General features: G+C 46.2%; 1 protein-coding gene across 1 annotated transcript in view; it reads right to left on the bottom strand.

Moving 5' to 3' along the window:
* The window catches only part of LOC309559874 (connector enhancer of kinase suppressor of ras 2-like), a 655,275-nt gene that overhangs the window by 246,452 nt on the left and 384,738 nt on the right, over positions 1 to 24,085 (bottom strand). The window contains exon 7 of the mRNA XM_082263301.1: positions 4,556 to 4,615. Coding sequence (XP_082119427.1) covers positions 4,556 to 4,615 — 60 coding nt within the window. The remainder of the gene's footprint in view (positions 1 to 4,555; positions 4,616 to 24,085) is intronic.

A 24,085-nucleotide genomic window follows, 5' to 3' on the forward strand; every position in this document is an offset into this window, starting at 1 on the left:
TTGTCGGTTGATAGTGGGAACACCCAATAATAACGCATTGTGAGTCTATTATGGCGTGATTAGCTGCAGGCTATCGCAACCAAACATTTATCTGCTGGGACTCGGCTGATTCTGATTGGTATTCCTCCACGTTTTCAGCTGGAAATTTGTTCATAAGAATCTATTTTACATGAAAGCCGGTCGGGAAATTTTATTTCCAGGTGTTTTTATTTACTACGCCGTCTGCATTATTATTTTTAAATATAAACACGCGTACCCAAACACGATGTCGCGTGGCGGCGTCTGACGCTTTTTTATTGTAAGGACGCGGTGAATGTATATTAATCTAATCCCCCGGGGCCGCCTTATAATTGAAACTCATAGAGCGGCAAATTGTAATAACGCTCGGACACGGAATTTTAAGTAACCCTCTGTAGAACATAATCGGAGGCGCTTTATAAAGTGTCTGAAGTGCAATCTAGGACACACGAGAGGGGACGAGGAGGGGGGAGGGGAGGCACAGTGTGAATCCATTTGGCCATATTCTGGGGAGATTATTGGTAATTTCTAATGATGATAAATCCACTACAGAGGATATATACAATGTATACAATGATATCTCCATTATAGAGAATATATACAATGTATACAATGATATCTCCATTATAGAGAATATATACAATGTATACAATGATATCTCCATTATAGAATATATATACAATGTATACAATGATAACTCTACTATAGAGAATATATACAATGTATACAATGATAACTCTACTATAGAGAATATATACAATGTATACAATGATAACTCTACTATAGAAAATATATACAATGTATACAATCATTTCTCCATTATAGAGAATATATACAATGTATACGATGATATCTCCACTACAGAGAATATATACAATGTATACAATGAAAACTCCATTATAGAGAATATATACAATGTATACAATGAAAACTCTACTATAAAGAATGTATACAGTGTATACAATTATATCTTCAATAAAGGGTGTGTATATATATATAATGTATACAATAATAATTCCATTACAGAGAATATATACAATGTACATTATATAATGTTTACAATGATAACTCCACTATAGAGAATATACAGTGGGTACGGAAAGTATTCAGACCCCCTTAAATTTTTCACTCTTTGTTATATTGCAGCCATTTGCTAAAATCATTTAAGTTCATTCTTCTTCCTCATGAATGTACACATAGCACCCCATACTGACAGAAAAACACAGAATTGTTGACATTGTTGCAGATTTATTAAAAAAGAAAAACTGAAATATCACATGGTCCTAAGTATTCAGACCCTTTGCTCAGTATTTAGTAGAAGCCCCCTTTTGATCTAATACAGCCAGGAGTCTTTTTGGGAAAGATGCAACAAGTCTTTCACACCTGGATTTGGGGATCCTCTGCCATTCCTCCTTGCAGATCCTCTCCAGTTCGGTCAGGTTGGATGGTAAACGTTGGTGGACAGCCATTTTTAGGTCTCTCCAGAGATGCTCATTTGGGTTTAAGTCAGGGCTCTGGCTGGGCCATTCAAGAACAGTCACAGAGTTGTTGTGAAGCCACTCCTTCATTATTTTAGCTGTGTGCTTAGGGTCATTGTCTTGTTGGAAGGTAAACCTTCGGCCCAGTCTGAGGTCCAGAGCACTCTGGAGAAGGTTTTTGTCCAGGATATCCCTGTACTTGGCCGCATTCATCTTTCCCTCGATTGCAACCAGTCGTCCTGTCCCTGCAGCTGAAAAACACCCCCACAGCATGATGCTGCCACCACCATGCTTCACTGTTGGGACTGTATTGGACAGGTGCTGAGCAGTGCCTGGTTTTCTCCACACATACCGCTTAGAATTAAGGCCAAAAAGTTATATTTTGGTCTCATCAGACCAGAGAATCTTATTTCTCACCATCTTGGAGTCCTTCAGGTGTTTTTTTAGCAAACTCCATGCGGGCTTTCATGTGTCTTACACTGAGGAGAGGCTTCCGTCGGGCCACTCTGCCATAAAGCCCCGACTGGTGGAGGGCTGCAGTGATGGTTGACTTTCTACAACTTTCTCCCATCTCCTGACTGCATCTCTAGAGCTCAGCCACAGTGATCTTTGGGTTCTTCTTTACCTCTCTCACCAAGGCTCTTCTCCCCTGATAGCTCAGTTTGGCCGGACGGCCAGCTCTAGGAAGGGTTCTGGTCGTCCCAAACGTCTTCCATTTGAGGATTATGGAGGCCGCTGTGCTCTTAGGAACCTTAAGTGCAGCAGAAATCTCTTTGTAACCTTGGCCAGATCTGTGCCTTGCCACAATTCTGTCTCTGAGCTCTTCAGGCAGTTCCTTTGACCTCATGATTCTCATTTGCTCTGACATGCATTGTGATCTGGAAGGTCTTATATAGACAGGTGTGTGGCTTTCCTAATCAAGTCCAATCAGTATAATCAAACACAGCTGGTGTAACGCCGAGTGCTCCGGGTTCCGTGGCTTCCCCCGAGCACTTAAGGCGTGCTGCGGGCTGCAGCGCTCCGGTCGGCGTCCCCGACCGTGAGCGCTGTTCCCCCGCATTAGTGGAACTCACCCGCCGGGTCCTCTCTGCTCCCGGCGCACGCCGGGTTCCTTCCTCCTCTCGGCGCGCGCGGCCCCGCTCCCTAGGGCGCGCGCGCCGCAGCATGTAAATTTAAAGGGCCAGTGCACCACTAATTGGTGCCTGGTCCAATCAGCCCAAATTCAATAAAAACCCACTTCCCCTTCCTGTCCTTGCCGGATCTTGTTGCCTTTGGTACCTTGAGAAAGCTTTTGGTGTAGCGTTCCCTGCCTGTGTATCTGACCTTCTGCTGTTGCCCCTGACTACGAACCTTGCCGCCTGCCTTGACCCTTTGCTCCGTCTGACCTTGCCTTTACCTTGTCCTTCTGTACCGCGCCTGAATCAGCTGTCTTTGAGGTTGAGCCGTTACCGGAGGATACGACCTGGTTGCTACCGCCGCAGCAAGTCCATCCCGCCTTGCGGCGGGCTCTGGTGAAAACCGGTAGTAACTTAGAACCGGTCCCCTGGTACGGTCCACGCCAATCCCTCACTGACACAGAGGATCCACCTCCAGTGCCATCACCTGCCGCCAGTCCGGACCCTGACAGCTGGACTCAAATGAAGGTGTAGAACCATCTCAAGGATGATCAGAAGAAATGGAAAGCACCTGAGTTAAATATATGAGTGTCACAGCAAAGGGTCTGAATACTTAGGACCATGTGATATTTCAGTTTTTCTTTTTTAATAAATCTGCAACAATGTCAACAATTCTGTGTTTTTCTGTCAGTATGGGGTGCTATGTGTACATTCATGAGGAAGAAGAATGAACTTAAATGATTTTAGCAAATGGCTGCAATATAACAAAGAGTGAAAAATTTAAGGGGGTCTGAATACTTTCCGTACCCACTGTATACAATGTATACAATGATAACTTCGTTATAGAGAATACTGTAGATACAATGTATACAATTATAATTCCATTATAGCATACAGATATAATACATATAATAACTCTATTAGAGAGAATAAATCTGATATATAGAATGCAGGAGGTAAGTGTCCTGGGAGGTCCCTGACACATCGGCTGTTCCTTGTATATATTCTGTTCTGGTGTATATGGTGTCACTAGAGAGGTGCTACCACATCAGAGCCGCTAAGAACAGGGGGCCCATGGAGAACAGAGAGACCATGAAGAACAGTGGGCCCATGAAGAACAGGGGGACCCTGGAGAACAGGGGGCTTATAAAGAACAGAGGGACCATGGAGAACAGAGGGACCATGGAGAACAAAGGGCCCATTAAGAACAGGGGGCCCATAGGGAACATGGAGAACAGAGGGACCATGGAGAACAGAGGGAACATGGAGAACAGAGGGAACATGGAGAACAAAGCGACCATGGAGAACAGAGGGACCATGGAGAACAGGGGGCCCATGGAGAACAGGGGGCCCATGGAGAACAGGGGGCCCATGGAGAACAGGGGGCCCATGAAGAACAGGGGGCCCATGGAGAACAGGGGGTCCATGAAGAACAGAGGGAACATGTAGAACAGAGGGAACATGGAGAACAGAGGGACCATGGAGAACAGGGGGTCCATGAAGAACAGGGGGCCCATGGAGAACAGAAGGAACATGGAGAACAGGGGGCCTATGAAAAACAGAGTGACCATGGAGAACAGGAGGCCCATGAAGAACAATTATTGATTGTAATGGGGTCTGGCATCCTAGGGCACTCCGATTATTCAGTAGTATCTGGCTGAGAATGGTAACTAAATTGGAGCCTGCACTGCACACATTAGGTGGGTGCCCCGAGTGTCCCGATGTAGACTGTCCATCCAGGTGTCACCATGGCTTACACTTACGAACCAAAACTAATGAGAGTTGACTGATTTCCAAAGATGCCCCTTCAGGCGACCATTCATCCCCCCCCCCCCCCCAGCCAGCCATTTCATCCCATTTATTGGCCCCGGAGGGCAGCACAGATGAAAAATAAGGAATGAGATGATTGGGAATGAAGAAGAAGAAGAGATTATTGGGACTTACATTCTCCGTGGTTCCCGTGATGACATGGAGACCATCATACGTAGACTTGATGTACATACCCTGGAAGAGAGACATTCAATAGGTCACATCAGACACTGCAGACTTGGTATAGATCAGAGTTCATAGAGGGGTCTATGGGGAAGGGGGGGGGGGGGTTTACTAAAATCTACTGCAGCTGTGCATGGGAGCCAATCAGCTTCTAACTTCTTCAATTAGGCTTTGACAAATAATCTGAAAGCTGATTGGCTGCCATGCACTCTCCAGTTTTAGTGAATCAATCCCTCTGTGAACCCCAAGAGGGGGAGGGGATCAGCACATCTGTCTAATAGGCCCCTGTTTACTCTTCTATGGCTGACACTGGGTGCCATCTCATTGGGGGTTCCCTATTATCCAACACACATATTACAGGGAAGGGTCGGATTTTGACCTTGAGGGGTCCAAGCCATAGCGCTCTATGTGTGGTTCTCTTGAGCCGGCAAATTTGGTTTTTAACCTCCTCCCACCCAGCGAATGTACACAGGCGATCGGGTGGGAGATTCCCCATTCTGAGTGGATGTACCTGTATGTCGGTCTGAATGGGAGGCTGCGCAGAGGAGCAATCCTGTGATTGTTGTGTCCTTCGGATACAGCCCATCACAGATTGAGACATCGGTGCTGTGATTGGCCTTCCCAGTCATGTGATGGCTGTGTCCAATCACAGCCATCAAACAATGTAAACAGAGACACGAGTCTCTACATTGTTACACAGAGATCACACATACTGCAGCCATTCCCACACAGTACACCAAGCACCACTGTCCCTGTCTCAAATGTCCCATGAACAACTGTACCAGTGCACAAAACATGTCACAGTGTACCGGTGTCCCATGAACATCTGTACCAGTGTCCCAGTGCACAAAACCTGTCACAGTGTACCAGTGTCCCATTAACCTCTGTACCAGTGTCCCAGTGCAAAAAAAAAATGTCACAGTGTACCAGTGTCCCATGAACATCTGTACCAGTGTCCCAGTGCACAAAACCTGTCACAGTGTACCAGTGTCCCAGTGCAAAAAAAAATGTCACAGTGTACCAGTGTCCCAGTGCAAAAAAAAAATGTCACAGTGTACCAGTGTCCCATGAACATCTGTACCAGTGTCCCAGTGCACAAAACCTGTCACAGTGTACCAGTGCAAAAAAAATGTCACAGTGAACCAGTGTCCCATTAACATCTGTACCAGTGTCCCAGTGCACAAAACCTGTCACAGTGTACCAGTGCAAAAAAAATGTCACAGTGTACCAGTGTCCCATTAACATCTGTACCAGTGTCCCAGTGCAAAAAAAAATGTCACAGTGAACCAGTGTCCCATTAACATCTGTACCAGTGTCCCAGTGCACAAAACCTGTCACAGTGTCCCAGTGCAAAAAAAAAAAAAATGTCACAGTGTACCAGTGTCCCATTAACATCTGTACCAGTGTCCCATTGCACAAAACCTGTCACAGTGTACCAGTGTCCCAGTGCAAAAAAAAAATGTCACAGTGTACCAGTGTCCCAGTGCACAAAACATGTCACAGTGTACCAGTGTCCCAGTGCAAAAAAAAAAAATGTCACAGTGTACCAGTGTCCCAGTGCAAAAAAAAAAAATGTCACAGTGTACCAGTGTCCCATTAACATCTGTACCAGTGTCCAAAACATGTCACAGTGTACCGGTGTCCCATGAACATCTGTACCAGTGTCCCAGTGCACAAAACATCTGAAATAGTGTCCCATTGTAAAAATAACATCTGGTAATGTCCACCGATGGATGAATAACATCTGTCACAGTGTACAAGTGCACAAAAACATCTGTCAGTGTACCAGAGTCCCACCAATAAATAAATAAAAAATGTAAAGCGCCCCGGTCTCACATACGTTGGTCCCGTATACATATATGAACAGCGATTGCACCACACATGTGAGGTATCACTGCGAACGTCAGGGCAAGAACAATACTTCTATCACCAAACCTCCTGTGCAACTCTAAACTGGTAACCTGTAATGGAGGGATTTTCTGTCAGTTTCTTTCTCTGTTTCAAAAGTGAGACATTAGGGGTCTGTTTAGACCCTTGATATTTCAAAAAGGCCCTATAACAGGTTTCTTAAAAAATGTTAAAAAAAGTAATAAAAAATATTATTGTAAATAATAATAAAAACAAATAATATTGTAAATAATAAAAAATATGTAAATAAGAATAAAAAAATAATATTGTAAAAAATAATTAAAAAATGTAAAAAATAATAAAAATAAAAAACTACTGTCCACTACCCTACTGGCACCAATCTTTGCTCTACTGACACCATCCACTGCTTATGATATACACACATGTGTTTGTGCTCTGGGGTGCACACCCTAATTTTTATTTTATTTTTTAAAGCCCGTGGTGTGTGAAACACACTCAAGCTACACCCGGTGCATTAAAAAGTGCACACACGCAAAATGTGAGAAACACAAAAAGTGCTCAGGGCGTACACAAGGCCCTCCTCCGAAAAGGAAAGGCCCTGACCCTGATCCCCTGGGGCGCAAGGCTCCTGACAGGGACTAAGGTACTCACTTGGTCCTACCTGGCCGAAACCAGGTAGACCCCGTTCTCTGGGAGGACTGCCAAAACAGCCCACCCCAAGTACTAGGTGGGGCTCCCCCGAAGGGAGACCCCATGAGAGAAGGCGAACTAAGCCAGAAGGCCATATCCACCCCCTCCCAAGAATTTTAGGGCAGGCCCGAGGACCTACACCCTACTAATCGTGCCGTAATAAAGTATACAACCGCCACATAAAAAAAGACAAACGTGAACACACACAACACAAAAAAGAGTGGGGAAAGTGAAGTGGAGAAGTGCGGGTAGTGTCAAAGTGCAAGAGGCAATAGCAAAGCAAAGAGCAATAGGCTGCGCACACCAATGGGGAATACTATAGAGCAGGTGTCTTCAAACTATGGCCCTCCAGTTGTTCAGGAACTACAATTCCCATCATGCCTAGTCAGGTCTGTGAATGTCAGAGTTTTACAATGCCTCATGGGATGTGTAGTTCTGCAACAGCTGGTGGGCCGTAGTTTGAAGATCCCTGCTATAGAGTGTCACTTGAGCGTCTGCTGCAGCCCCCCGGTCTTAGTATTTCTCTAAAGAGCCCTCCGTCCTGATGCAAGCAGTGGGAGGAGTTATGCAAATATCAAAAGAACTTGATTGGTGGATGTCAGTCTAGAGGAGTGGCCATTCCTAGGCAGGCTGTATTTACTATAAGACCGCCCACATGTCATGCTGAGCATCCATGATCGAAAGAACTGAAATCCACTGGATAAAAGGGGCGGAGCCAGGGGCAGCCAGGCTGGGAAGAAAAGGGGTGGGGTCATGGACAGCCAAGCTGGAGAGGAAAGCGCTAGATGATGCTGGATGTCCTCCAGCTAGGAAATGAGTTGGGCTCTATCTTCTAATGCACACTGTGAGAAGCCTACAGGCCTGTTATTGGTGTGAGAATTTTAATTTCCCCAAAATTTCTGCAAATTTAGATTTAAGAAAAATGTCCCAATTTTGACGAAATGCATTGAAATCAATGGATAAGGCAAAAGTGTTTTTTTTTTTTTTTAATACTTAAAATAGCCAAAGTTGCACTTTAAAGTTTTATTGATGTCCCCACTAGTGAGATTTTTACTTACTTCCTTCTCTGGTGTCACCCTGTGTTTTAGGGTTGCAACAGGGTGTCACTGGGCCAGGAATTGAAGGAAAATCTCCCTCATTGGGGACACAGACAGCAATAAAACTACCACAGAAATTTCCCATCTCCTTCCAAAACTAGAGCAAACATTTCACTGGAGTCTCACCTGGAGGAAGCCTCACCTGGAGGAAGTCTTACCTGGAGGAAGTCTCACCTGGAGGAAGTCTCACCTGGAGGAAGTCTCACCTGGAGGAAGTCTTACCTGGAGGAAGTCTCACCTGGAGGAATTCGCCATTTTCTCCCGTCTCCAGATTTCTTACATTTTCCAAAAAGGATTTTTTCTTTGTTTTGTTACTTTACCAACTTTTCTGTTTGTTTGGGTGGAATAAATACAGAATGCTGGAGCCTCTGTGATGAGGAATGTCAGGCTTCACTAACCAGGGGGGAGGGGAACGCTATGGGAACAAGTGGTATGAGAATAAACGCATTATGCCGCATGATTTCCCGCTTCCACCTGAATGTTCCTGGAGATGTCTCCTCTGTATGAGGGCTGTGTGACAGACCTAGCCAGGACAGGGTTTCTGTACAGGACTGGGAGCAAGCCTCTTACCCACTGACTATGGGCCCTGGCTTTTAAGGGAATCCTGCTCTTTGTGGGGTGTATGCTGGGGGGACCCTTGGAGTAATGTTACTTTGAGTTCAAGTCCATGTCTCCCCAAGACACACAGAATCTGGGACTCCTCACATTGGGATGCTTCTTGCAGTCTGGGACATCCAAACCTCCACCGGGATCCAAGGTCCGGATAGCAGAAGAGGAGAGGTACAGATACCAACCCCCATGGAAGAGGAATTCGGAAGGAGGTTGCACCAGATGCGGATAAAGCACAGGGGACCAGTGTCAGAGCAGGTCCTGCTAGGATGGTAGGATTCAATCCGCTGGGAACTCTGGACGGAAGCGCTAGCCCGTGAGCAGGGACACCAGGGAAAAATCCTCCCCTCCATCCAGGAAAGGTACTGGTCACAGTACGAAGTGTGAATGCTGTTTTTGGGGAAACAACCGCACAAGGAATGTAAAGCTGAGTGAAGCAGACTGGTCCAGGTGGAGATGCGGTTGGATGAGTGCTACAGAGCCCTTTCACTGGTATGTAGCCCATGTTTGCCCGTGGACAGCAGACAACAGCCCAACCTTATCTCAGCCTCGGCAATGTCACCGACTGGAGGTCAAGAATTACCTCATCTTAGCCTAGGCAAAATCACAGATTTGAGGTCAAGGATGAACTCATCTCAGCTTCAGCAAAGACACCGACCGGAGGTCAATGATGACATCATCGTAGCCTAGGCAAAGTCACTGACTGGAGGTCAAGGATGACCTCATCTCAGCCTCGGCAAAGTCACCAACTGGAGGTCAAGGATGACCTCATCTCAGTCTCGGCAAAGACACAAACTGAAGGTCAAGGATGATATTATCATAGCTTAGGTAAAGTCATCGACTGAAGGTCAAGGATTACCTAATTTTAGCCTCAGCAAAACCACCAACTGGGGGTTAAGGATGATCTCATCTCAGCTTCAGCAAAGACACAGACCGGAGGTCAATGATGACATCATCTTAGCCTAGGCAAAGTCACTGACTGGAGGTCAAGGATGACCTCATCTCAGCCTCGGCAAAGTCACCAACTGGAGGTCAAGGATGATCTCATCTCAGTCTCGGCAAAGACACAGACTGGAGGTCAAAGATGACAGAAATTTTAGTCTACTCAAAGTCACCAACTAGAGGTCAAGGATGACCTCATTCCAGCCTCGGCAAAGATACAGACTGGAGGTCAAATATGACATCATCTTAGCCTAGGCTTAGATCACAGGGGCTTTTGGAGAGGACTGGGAGCAAGCCTCTTACCCACTGACTATGGGCCCTTGTTTTTAAGGGAACACTACTCTTTGTGAGGTGTATGCTGGGGGGACCCTTGGAGTAATGTTACTTTGGATTCAAGTCCATGTCTCTCCAAGACACACAGACTCTGGGACTCTAGACCCGGGGTCCCTGTTAGGGCCTGGCTGCCCATTACAAATAAGGACTGCTTCACACAGTCAGACTCATAGCAGATGTTAATCTCATCAGCTCAACCACCTGCCTTCCACACAATGTTAATTGTGTGAATTTAGACACCTATTGTATGCTAGCAAACTATTGGGGGATGTGTTTACACTTGTTATAATGTGTATTGTACTTTGTGAGCTCAATGCTGGTAAGTCTGACCTGAAATGAGACCTCTGGGAGCTCAGGTGGCTAGTTGTTTTATCAACTTAATGTTTCTAGTATATGTTGGCTAATTTGACTAAACTCTTAAGGGTCCTTTATACTGGGATTAGCCCTGAGTCAGCTGTACCTCGTTATCTAAACCATTGTGTGATGTTTTGGGTAAATATCTGGGTTATTGTTCATGTGGTCACTGACCTATTTTCAAGTGTATAAAAAGCCTGTGTTCTTGTTCAATAAAGAGTTCCAGTTTTGCAGCTGAGTTAGTCCTGCCTAGTTCTTGGTTGCAAAATGCAGCTATAATATCTGATATCTATGTTCGGACTGGAGGAAGCGGTATACTGACGGAAGCACTCAAGAAGAGTGTGGGACAGTTCAGTCACATTGATAGCAAGCAGTGGAATGCGTCCTGCAGTCTGGGACATCCAAACCTCCCCCAGGTTTCAAGGTCCAGATAGCAGTAGAGGAGAGGTACAAATATCAGCCACCATGAAAGAAGAATTCGGAAGGAGGTTGCAAGAGATGCGGATACAGCACAGGGGACCAGTGTCAGTGGCAGGTCCTGCTGGGATGGTATGATTCTGTCTGCTGAGAAATCTAGAAGGAAGCGCTAGCCTGTGAGCAGGGACACCAGGGAAATATTCTCCCCTCCATCCAGGAAAGGTACTGGTCGCAGTACGAAGTGCGAATACTGTTACTGGGGAAACAACTGCACAAGGAATGGAAAGCTGAGGTAAACAGACTGCTCCAGGCAGAGATGCAGTTGGATGAGAGCTACAGAGCCCGCTGGTATGTAGCCTAAGTGTGCCCGTGGACAGCAGATGACAGCCCAACCTTATCTCAGCCTCTGCAAAGTCACCAACTGGAGGTTAGGAATGGCCTCATCTTAGCCTAGGCAAAGTCACCGATTTGAGGTCAAGGATGACCTTATCTCAGCCTCAGCAAAGTCACCAACTGGAGGTTTAAGGATGACCTAATCTCAGCCTCGGCAGAGTCACCAACTGGAGGTCAAGGATGACCTAATCTCAGCCTCAGCAAAGTCACCAACTGGAGGTCAAGGATGACCTAATCTCAGCCTCGGCAAAGTCACCAACTGGAGGTCAAGGAATGACCTAATCTCAGCCTCGGCAAAGTCACCAACTGGAGGTCAAGGATGGCCTCATCTCAGCCTTGGCAAAGTCACCAACTGGAGGTCAAGGATGACCTTATCTCAGCCTCGGCAAAGACACCAACTGGAGGTCAAGGATGACCTCATCTCAGCCTCGGCAAAGACACCAACTGGAGGTCAAGGATGACCTCATCTCACCCCTGGCAAAGTCACCAACTGGAGGTCAAGGATGACATTATCTTAGCCTAGGCAAAGTCACTGACTGAAGGTCATGGATGACCTCATTTCAGCCTCAGCAAAGTCACCGACTGGAGGTCAAGGATGACCTCATCTCAGCCTCGGCAAAGACACCGACTGGAAGTCATAGATGACATCTCAGCCTAGGCAAAGTCACTCACTGGAGCTCAGGACGGCTTTTTTATGAGGTGGAGCTTTTTTTCTTGATACTGTTATTCATATCTCCCAACTTTTTGAGATGAGAAGGAGGGACACCTATTAGAAAAACTATGTAGGCATAGGACACACCCCCTGCTATGCCCCCTAAAGAAGAAATATACAAAAAAAAAATGAATTAAACCCCCAAGTGCTTTTTTTTTTACCATTACTATTCCTTTATACTGGCTTGCAAAATTTACAAATGCAGCAATTTAGAAATTGGATGAAAGGTTTAGCACTGAGAAATACCTTTTGATAGGTAAATAGTGGATTTTTTATACAACTATATAGATCAGACCAAAATGAGGGACAGATGAGGAGGAAAGAGGGACAGAGGGACCAAATCGGGGACAGTCCCTCGAAATCAGGGACAGTTGGGAGCCATGCTGTTACTGTGCATTGTATCATGCTGGGACGTGATTCCTGTAGACTTTACTGAAAAGTAATAACCAGCCCACTCATTGAACAAGCTGCATATTGATGAGGTCACTGCTCCCGCCTCCTTCCAGCAAACTCCCAGTGTTAGCTTTACCTGCACTGTGCAATGTATCTAAGCCTACTTGGCTCCCTATTCTCTCCTTCATTGTTTTTCATCTAAGTCTTGCTGTGCATGGGATTGCAGGGGATTGATTTACAGACAATTTTGGTCTTGCCTCTGCCTCCTCTGTAGTTTTCTGCATGCAGCTTTTAGTGGGTGGAGCTTGCTGGGCCCCTCCCACAGCTCTTGTCTGCACAGGCTGTGTACAGAATAGTCTGGGTTTTGTTTTTCAGGGGGAAGGCAGTGCCAGCACCTCCAGCTACTAAATTTATGTAATGGCATAGGGTGCTGGAGGGTCTATGGATGCTGGCTCCTGGGGGATCTATTGTCGCTGGAGGGGATCTATTTTTGTATAGGGGTTTATTGTTGCTGGGGGCGGGTCTTATGTTACTGGGGGTCAATTGTTGCTGGTAGCGATCTATCTGTTGATGGAGAGGTCTATCAATGTTGGCTGCTGAAGGCTCTATTGATGCTGGCTGCTGGGGGAACTATTGTCACTGGAGGGGATATATTTTTGCATGGGGGCTTATTGTTGCACAGGGGGGCAAGTCTTATGTTACTGGGGGGTCTATTGTTGCTGGTAGGGATCTATCCTTTGATGGAGAGGTCTATCGATGCTTGCTGATGGGGGATCTATTGTCGCTGCTGTGGGATCTATTTTTGCATGGGGGTTTATTGTTGCTGGGGGGGGGGGTCTTATGTTACTGGGAGGTTAATTGTTGCTGGTGGGGATCTATCTGTTGATGGAGAGGTCTATCGATGCTGGCTGCTGAAGGCTCTATTGATGCTGGCTGCTGGGAGATCTATTGTCGCTGGAGGGTATCTATTTTTGCATAGGGGTTTATTGTTGCTGGTAGGGATCTACCTGTTGAGGGAGAGGTCTATCAAAGCTGGCTGCTGAAGGCTCTAATGATGCTGGCTGCTGGGAGATCTACTGTTGCTGAGGTGGTATTTTATTTCAGGGTGTTCATTGTTGCTGGGGGAGGGATCTATTGTTTTGAGGGGGATCTGTTGGTGGTGGGTTTATTGTTGCTGGGGGGTCTATTTTTGCTGAGGAAGATCTATTTTTTGTTGGCGGGGGTCTATTGTTTCTGGGGGAAGGATCTATTTTCCTGCCTTTCTTGTTATATTTAACACATTCTATAAAAAATACTTAGCTATACAAAATTATACTTGGTTCTGTATTCTCCAAAAGGGGCGGTACTGGGAGGTAGATAGGAGGTGGAAGCAAGGAACAGTGCTCAGAGGTCAGTAGGGGGCGGAGACAAGAGGCGACTCAGAAGGGCGGAGTTCCTGCACCTTTCCTCTAAGAAAAAAAGCCCTAAGAATAGTGATGATACCACTGCTACATTTACAATGTAATATCTGGGTTTGAAAAGGTATTTGGTGCACACAAAGTGGATTTTTATCATTTGTGGCGATTAGGGAATACAGTATCTCACAAAAGTAAGTACACCCCTCACATTTCTGTAAATATTTTATTCTATCTTTTCATGTGACAACACTGAAGAAATGACACTTTGCTACAATGTAAAGTAGTGAGTGTACAGCTTGTATAACAGTGTAAATTTACTGTCCCCTCAAAATAACTCAACACACAGCCATTAATGTCTAAACTGCTGGCAACAAAAGTGAGTACACCCCTAAGTGACAATGTCCAAATTGGGCCCAATTAGCCATTTCCCCTCCCCGGTGTCATGTGACTCGTTAGTGTTACAAGGTCTCAGGTGTGAATGGGGAGCAGGTGTGTTACATTTGGTGTTATCGCTCTCACTCTCTCATACTGGTCACTGGAAGTTCAACATGGCACCTCATGGCAAAGAACTCTCTGAGGATCTGAATAAAAGAATTATTGCTCTACATAAAGATGGCCTAGGCTATAAGAAGATTGCCAAGACCCTGAAACTGAGCTGCAGCACGGTGGCCAAGACCATACAGCGGTTTACCAGGACAGGTTCTACTCAGAACAGGCCTCACCATGGTCCACCAAAGAAGTTGAGTGCACGTGCTCAGCGTCATATCCAGAGGTTGTCTTTGGGAAATAGATGTATGAGTGCTGCCAGCATTGCTGCAGAGGTTGAAGGGGTGGGGGAGGGGTCAGCCTGTCAGTGCTCAGACCATACGCCGCACACTGCATCAAATTGGTCTGCATGGCTGTCATCCCAGAAGGAAGCCTCTTCTAAAGATGATGCACAAGAAAGCCTGCAAACAGTTTGCTGAAGACAAGCAGACTAAGGACATGGATTACTGGAACCATCTCCTGTGCTCTGATGAGACCAAAATAAACTTATTTGGTGTCAGATGGTGTCAGGCGTGTGTGGGGGCAACCAGGTGAGGAGTACAAAGACAAGTGTGTCTTCCTACAGTCAGGCATGGTGGTGGGAGTGTCATGGTCTGGGGCTGCCGGCACTGGGGAGCTACAGATCATTGAGGGAACCATGAATGCCAACATGTACTGTGACATACTGAAGCAGAGCATGATCCCCTCCCTTCAGAGACTGGGTGGCAGGGCAATATTCCAACATAACGACCGCAAACACCTCCAAGATGACCACTGCCTTGCTAAAGAAGCTGAGGGTAAAGGTGATGGACTGGCCAAGCATGTCTCCAGACCTAAACCCTATTGAGCATCTGTGGGGCATCCTCAAACAGAAGGTGGAGGAGCGCAAGGTCTCTAACATCCACCAGCTCTGTGATGTCATCATGGAGGAGGGGAAGAGGACTCCAGTGACAACCTGTGAAGCTCTGGTGAACTCCATGCCCAAGAGGGTTAAGGCAGTGCTGGAAAATAATGGCGGCCACACAAAATATTGACACTTTGGACCCAATTTGGACATTGTCACTTAGGGGTGTACTCACTTTTGTTGCCAGCGGTTTAGACATTAATGGCTGTGTGTTGAGTTATTTTGAGGGGACAGTAAATTTACACTGTTATACAAGCTGTACACTCACTACTTTACATTGTAGCAAAGTCTCATTTCTTCAGTGTTGTCACATGAAAAGATAGAATAAAATATTTACAAAAATGAGAGGGGTGTACTTACTTCTGTAAGATACTGTATATATAAATAAATTTTTTAGCGGGTTGGCGCGGCGCTGATTGCGGTAGCTGGTTGAATGATACACCGGTGAGTGTTATGTCGGCTGCATTATAGGATTGTTAGTGTAAAGCCCCGTACACACGTACCGATGGTCGGCTTACAAATGTTCCTCTTTTCTCCCCGGGATGTCGGTGTCTGCTGAAAAGTGCAAAGACAGCACAAGGACAGCACAAGAATTTTGTCCGCCGACTGCAGAAGTGATGTCATGTAATGGTTAACTTTCCCTGTGTTTTCTATTTTCTGAGCATGCCCAGTCTTGCAAATCTGCGGTCTGTCGGCCGAATTGTGTACTGACAGGCGAACAATCGTCCGTTCTGGTGTCGGCATACAAATATTTTCATGTTTGCACGAAAGACTTTTGTCCGCGGATTGTGCGCAGACATCTGTCGGAGGCACCATACTAACACGCGTACAATCGGCAGATCCTTCGTCCACCGACGTTTGTATGCCGACGATCGGTACGTGTGTACGGGCCTTAAGTCATTTTATCACTTCGCCTTTAGAAAGCTGAGCTTTCCTGATGGCTTCCATCGATGTGTGGACGGGCGCTTGGGTCCTGAATGGCGTTATTTAGTTTTATGTTGCTCTGGAGCCCCTGAGGCGCTCACAATTACATCCAGACGCCGAGCCCCTCTATGTGCCGCATTCAATAAATATAACAGATATTTCTGTGTCCCTGCGGATCAGCCATCAACTTTTCATGATAACAGACAACAAGCACTACAACATATCAGTAATATCATCAACACCCCCCCCCCCCCCCCGGGCCGCTTTATTTATGGCAGGGAACATGGGAATTCTCTCCAGACCCCTCCGGGTGCAGAGAGCCCACCGGGAGAACACAGCAAGGGAGCAAGGAATGAAAAAAATGACGTATTTTCATTTATTTACTATTATTTATATTTGTTCTTTTGTTTTCTATTTTCTGTATTTGATTTCATTTGTGTCTTTTTTACCTTTTTGTTCTTCTTATTGTTTTTTTTTCCTTCTGAGCACAAAACACATAAAATAATGAAGATACCAAGGGGCTGTTTTTCTTGGCACTTTTAATTTAAAGCGGAGTTCTACTCAAAAGTGGAACTACCGCCTCTCTGTCTCCCCTCCCCTCCGGTGCCACATTTGGCTACTTTTGGGGGTGGGGGGGGTACCTGTTATGTAGCTGCTGACTTTTAATTTTTGGAGGGGGGGGGGGGGGCAGAATACCTCTTTAATGCCCATGCACGCTTAAAGGAAAAGTCTTCACCAAAGTTTTTCTTCGTTACTCATGTCCTCTCCCCCCCACCCCCAGTTAACTATGTGCATATAGCACTTCCCCTCCGTCTTTCTAGGAGGTCTGAATCCTGAGCTAGTGGGGTCAGCAGCATGGAGATAATTATTAAAGCGCTTCTGGACCAGAAGGTTTTACCCCCTTAATGACCAGGCCGTTTCTTGCGTTATTTTAACTGACAATTGCGCGGTCGTGCGACGCTGTACCCAAAATAAAATTGATGTCCTTTTTTCCCCACAAATAGAGCTTTCTTTGGTGGTATTTGATCACCTGTGAGATTTTTATTTTTTGCACTATAAACAAAAAAAGGGCGACAATTCTGAAAATCAAAACATAAAAAAGTTTTTCACTTTCTGCGGACAGATTGGACCCCTAACTGACATTTTTGACACATTTGGGGGGACCAGTGACATTACTACAGTAATCAGTGCTAAAAATCTGCACTGTTACTGTACTAATGACAATGGCAGGGAAGGGGTTAACACCAGGGGCGACCAAACGGTTAAATGTGTTCCTAGTGGGTGCTTTCTAACTGTGTGGGGGATGGGCTTGCTGAATGAACACAGAGACCTGTGTTCATTGCTGACAGAACAGCGGTCTGCCGTGTTTACAACGGCAGACAACCGTTCTGTCTCCACGGGGAGCCCGGTGGACATAGCGGCCACCAGACCTGCTGATTGGCTCCCCTTGTGGCCAGGCGGCGTGCGCATGCTCCCAAAAGCAGTCCTGCGAAGTGACGTACACGTACGTCGTTTTGTGGGACAGAGCCGACCTGCCGCAGTAAAACTACGGCAGCTGGTAGGCAAGCGGTTAATTAGTTCTGAGTGACAGCGTTTGTTTCGGGCAGCAGGTGCACGCCCACGAGGAGCGCTGTCACCACTCATGCAGGGGGAATGAAAGCAGGAGGTGGGGAGAGGAATGTCTACAGGAGGCAAGAGGACTAAATAGAGATTCAGTACCTAGAGGAGAGGAGAAGAAGAGGATTGGCAGCTGGCTTGGTGAAAAGGAAGGCTGTGGGAGGCAAGAGGAATGACAAGACAAGAGAGGAGAGGAGAGTGAGATGGAAAGTGGGGGAGAGAAAGGCTGTGAACGTAAGAGAACTGAATACAGATGCTGAGGAGAGGAGGGGAGAGGAGAGGAGAGGAGAGGAGAGGAGAGGAGAGGAGAGGAGAGGAGAGGGGAGGAGAGGAGAGGGGAGGGGAGAGGAGGGGAGGGGAGAGGAGAGGAGAGGGGAGGAAAGGAGAGGGGAGGAAAGGAGAGGAGAGGAGGGGGGAGGAAAGGAGAGGAGAGGAGAGGGGAGGAAAGGAGAGGAGAGGGGAGAGGAGGAGGAGAGAGGAGGAGAGGGGAGGGGAGAGGAGGAGAGGTGAGGAGGAGAAGTTTGGCAGTGGGTGTTGGTGGAAAGAGAGGCTGGAGGAGAGAAGAGGAAAAGAAGAAGATTGGTGGTGGGGGTTGGTGGAAAGAAAGGTCTTCTATCAGGTTGAGGCCAGTCAAGTTCCTCCACCCCAAACTCACTCATCCATGTCTTTATGCACCTTGCTTTGTGCACTGGTGCGCAGTCATGTTGGAACAGGGAGGGGCCATCCCCAAACTCCTCCCACAAAGTCTGGAGGATAAAATGGTCCAAAACGTCTTGGTATGCTAACACCTTAAGAGTTCCCTTCACTGGAACTAAGGGGCCAAGCCCTACCCCTGAAAAACAACCCCCCATCATAATCCCCCCTCCACCAAATGATTTGGACCAGTGCACAAAGCAAGGTCCATAAATGATGGATGAGTGAGTTTGGGGTGGAGGAACTTGACTGGCCTGACCTCAACCCGATAGAGCGCCTTTGGGAGGAATTAGAGAGGAGACTGCAAGCCAGGACTTTTTTAAAGCAATCTACTGAGCTGGCCAGAACCACCTCTGGAGGGAGTCTACTTCACATTTTAACAGCTCTTACGGTGAAGAAACCTTTCCGTATTTGTAGACAAAATCTGTTTTCCTCTAGACGTAAAGAGTGCCCCCTTGTCCTCTGTGTTGACCTTAAAGTGAACAACTCAACACCAAGTTCACTATATGGACCCCTTATGTATTTATACATGGAGATCATATCCCCCCTTATGTATTTATACATGGAGATCATATCCCCCCTTATGTATTTATACATGGAGATCATATTCCCCCTTATGTATTTATACATGGAGATCATATCCCCCCTTATGAATTTATACATGGAGATCATATCCCCCCTTATGTATTTATACATGGAGATCATATCCCCCCTTATATATTTATACATGGTTATCATACCCCCCCCTTATGTTTTTATACATGGAGATCATATCCCCCCTTATGTATTGATACATGGTTATCATACCCCCCCTTATGTTTTTATACATGGAGATCATATCCCCCCTTATATATTGATACATGGTTATCATACCCCCCTTATGTTTTTATACATGGAGATCATATCCCCCATTATGTATTTATACATGGACATCATATCCCCCCTTAATCTCCTCTTCTCAAGAGAGAATAAATTCAGTTCCTCTAATCTTTTCTCATAGCTGAGCTCCTCCATGCCTCTTATCAGTTTGGTTGCCTTTCTCTGCACTTTCTCCAGTTCCCCGATATCCTTTTAAAGAACTGGAGCCCAAAACTGAACTGCATATTCCAGATGAGGTCTTACTAATGATTTGTACAGGGGCAAAATTATATCTCTCTCTCTGGAGTCCATGCCTCTGTTATACAAGAAAGGACTTGGCTTGCTTTGGAAACAGCAGCTTGGCATCGCATGCTGTTATTAAGCTTAGGATCTACCAGAACACCCAGATCCTTCTCCACTATGGATTCCCCCAGATCCTTCTCCGCTATGGATTCCCCCAGATCCTTCTCCGCTATGGATTCCCCCAGATCCTTCTCCACTATGGATTCCCCCAGATCCTTCTCCACTATGGATTCCCCTAGATCCTTCTCCGCTATGGATTCCCCCAGATCCTTCTCCACTATGGATTCCCCCAGATCCTTCTCCGCTATGGATTCCCCCAGATCCTTCTCCGCTATGGATTCCCCCCGATCCTTCTCCGCTATGGATTCCCCCAGATCCTTCTCCGCTATGGATTCCCCCAGATCCTTCACCACTATGGATTCCCCCAGATCCTTCTCCGCTATGGATTTCCCCAGATCATTCTCCACTATGGATTCCCCCAGATCCTTCTCCCCTATGGATTGCCCCAGTTCTACTCCCCCTAGTATGTATGATGCATGCATATTCCTACCCCCCCCCAAGTGAATAACTTTATATTTATCAACATTAAACCCCATTTGCCACATTGTTGCCCAATGAAACAGTGCATTGAGATCAGATTGTAAGTTGGAGAAATCCTGTAAGGAAGTTATTCCACTGCAAAGCTCGGTGTCATCTGCAAAGACTGAAATCCCAGACCCCCCATTTCATAAAGATATTAAAAAACTGAACCTTGGGGTACACCACTGATAACTTTAGACCATTCAGAGTAAGAATCATTAACCACTACTCTCTGAATTCTATCTTTTAGCCAATTTTCTATCCAATTACAAACCGATCTTTCCAAGCCTGCAGACTTTACCTTACACATTAGCCGTGTGTGGGGAACTGTGTCAAACTCTTTTGCAAAATCCAAGTATACCACGTCCACAACCACCCCTCTGTCCAACTATACCACGTCCACAACCACCCCTCTGTCCAACTATACCACGTCCACAGCCACCCCTCTGTCCAACTATACCACGTCCACAGCCACCCCTCTGTCCAAGTATACCACATCCACAGCCCCCCTCTGTCCAAGTATACCACATCCACCCCTCTGTCCAAGTATACCACATCCACAGCCCCCCTCTGTCCAAGTATACCACATCCACAGCCCCCCTCTGTCCAAGTATACTACATCCACAGCCACCCCTCTGTCCAAGTATACTATGTCCACAGACACCCCTCTATCTAGGTATACTACGTCCACAGCCACCCCTCTGTCCAAGTATACCACACCCACAGCCACCCCTCTGTCCAAGTATACCACATCCACAGCCACCCCTCTGTCCAAGTATACCACGTCCACAGCCACCCCTCTGTCCAAGTATACCACATCCACAGCCACCCCTCTGTCCAAGTATACCACGTCCACAGCCACCCCTCTGTCCAAGTATACCACGTCCACAGCCACCCCTCTGTCCAAGTATACCATGTCCACAGCAGTGTTAATTTCGTCGACTAAAACGTTTTCGTCGACTAAATTAACACAATTTTAGTCGACTAAAATACGACTAAAACTAAAACAATTCAGACGACTAAAATACAACTAAAATGGCATTTTAGTCTTAAGACTAAAATACGACTAAAACTAAAACGGCATTTTAGTCAAAAGACTATAACTAAAACTAAAACGAAATTTGCTGCCAAAATTAACACTGGTGCATGCTGAAAGCTTAATACCATAAATAACAACATATTCGATTTTTCACTCCAGGACCAGCAGTAGTATATAATGAGTTTGGAAATTGTAGAGAAATGCTTAAATAATGCATTACAAATTACAATTGAACTACACCCATTCGATTATAGATGACTAAAATGAGTTATAGTCGACTAAAATGTAGGACGTTTTAGTTGACTAAAATGTACTGGAGTTTTAGTCGACTAAATACGACTAAAACTAAAACACTTGCAAAAGACTAAAATGGGACTAAAACTAAAATGCCATTTTAGTCCTAAGACTAAAACTAAATTGAAATTTGCTGCCAAAATTAACACTGGTCCACAGCCACCCCTCTGTCCAAGTATACCACGTCCACAGCTACCCCTCTGTCCAAGTATACCACGTCCACAGCCACCCCTCTGTCCAAGTATACCACATCCACAGCCACCCCTCTGTCCAAGTATACCACGTCCACAGCCACCCCTCTGTCCAAGTATACCACATCCACAGCCCCCCTCTGTCCAAGTATACCACATCCACAGCCACCCTTCTGTCCAAGTATACCGCGTCCACAGCCACCCTTCTGTCCAAGTATACCACGTCCACAGCCACCCCTCTGTCCAAGTATACCACATCCACAGCCACCCTTCTGTCCAAGTATACCACGTCCACAGCCACCCCTCTGTCCAAGTATACCACATCCACAGCCACCCCTCTGTCCAAGTATACCGCATCCACAGCCACCCTTCTGTCCAAGTATACCACGTCCACAGCCACCCCTCTGTCCAAGTATACCACATCCACAGCCACCCCTCTGTCCAAGTATACCACGTCCACAGCTACCCCTCTGTCCAAGTATACCACATCCACAGCTACCCCTCTGTCCAAGTATACCACGTCCACAGCTACCCCTCTGTCCAAGTATACCACATCCACAGCCACCCCTCTGTCCAAGTATACCACGTCCACAGCTACCCCTCTGTCCAAGTATACCACATCCACAGCTACCCCGCTGTCCAAGTATACCACATCCACAGCTACCCCTCTGTCCAAGTATACCACGTCCACAGCCACCCCTCTGTCCAAGTATACCACGTCCACAGCCACCCCTCTGTCCAAGGTTTTACTTACCTCCTCATAAAAAGAAATCAGGTTTGTTTGACAACTTCTGTCTCTCATGAATCCATGCTGTCTGTTGCTTAAAATATTTTTTTTTCCAGCAAGAACTCATCTATGGGGTCTTTTATTAACCTCTCCAATATCTTCCCGACTATAGAAGTTACACTAACAGGTCTATAGTTACTTGGCAAAGACTTTAATCCCTTTTTAAATATAGGCACCACATTGGCCCTACGCCAATCCAGTGGTACTATTCCCTAAAAATTAGAAACAAAGGCTTTGAAATTACAGAGCTCAAAGTTCATGTGTGTGTAAAGGCAGGCGTCCCAATACTTTTGACAATATAGTGTTTGTTAACCACTTGCCGACCGCCGCACGCCGATCTACGTCGGCGGTCAGCCCCTCACAGGCAAAGAGACTAGGGCTACGTCACTAGCTTGTGAGGGTCTAGGGAGCGAGCGCGCGCCGCCGGAGGCGCGCACCCGCTCCCGCGTGGTCACGGACCCCTCCGCGCGTGTGACCGGCGGACCCGATGTCCGCCGGCCACTCTGCGATCGGCGGGGGAGAGGGAGAAAGTCAGGCAGCTTGTGTAAACAAGCTGCCTGTCATTCTCCCCTCTGTATGAGAGCTGATCATATGGATCTACTATGTAGATCCGTTGATCACTCTGCATACAGCTGAAGCCACAGCCAATCACAGTAAGAATCACGCCCCTAGGGACACACACAGCCCCTCCCTCTCAAATAAAGTTAACCCCTTCACTACCAGTGTATTTTTACAGTAACAGTGCATATATATAGCACTGATTACTGTAGAAATGTCACTGGTAACCCCAAAAGTGTCAAAAATGTCAGTCAAGGGTCCGATCTGTCCGCCGCAATGTCGCAGTACCGCAAAAAAAAATCGCAGATCGCCGCCATTACGCGTTAAAAAAAAAAACAACAAAAATGACAAAAATCTTTCCCTTAGTCAGTAAACGCAATAACTTTTGCGCAAACCAATCAAAATACGCTTTTTGCGATTTTTTTTTACCAAACATAGGTAGCATAAAACAAATTGGCCGAAAATGTTAAAAAATTTTGATTTTTACATTTTTTTGGGGGGGAATTTCATATAAAAAAAAGGGAAAAATATTGCTATTTTTGCAAAATTGAAGCTCTTTTTTTGTTTATAGCGCGTGATCAAAAAATCGCACAGGTGATCAAATACCGCCAAAAGAAAGCTCTGTTTGTGGGAAAAAAAGGACGCCAAATTCGTTTAGGTACAGTGTCGCATGACCGCGCAATTGTCCGTTAAAGTCACGCAGTGCCGAATCGCAAAATACCCCCTGGTCGTTTAGCAGCCAAATCCTCCGGGGCTTAAGTGGTTAACAATGTCACCTCACTGTCCCTTTTTGTAACACAGTATAAGATTTAGGAAAGGAGTTTCCTGACCCGTAAAAGTGGCTCCGTGACCTTTAAATATCCTACAACTACGCGGCCATACAATAAAATCATTGCCTGTTATCGTATCTGTCCCGGATCTTCTAGTGATGGCAGGATTGGGGGGGATGGGGGGGTCTGTGAAACCATTTTAATGGGAGGGCCGATCAATTTCCCATCATCAGT

This window comes from Pelophylax lessonae, assembly GCF_965119305.1.
Source record: "Pelophylax lessonae genome assembly, chromosome: 7".
Taxonomy (NCBI): Eukaryota; Metazoa; Chordata; class Amphibia; order Anura; family Ranidae; genus Pelophylax; species Pelophylax lessonae.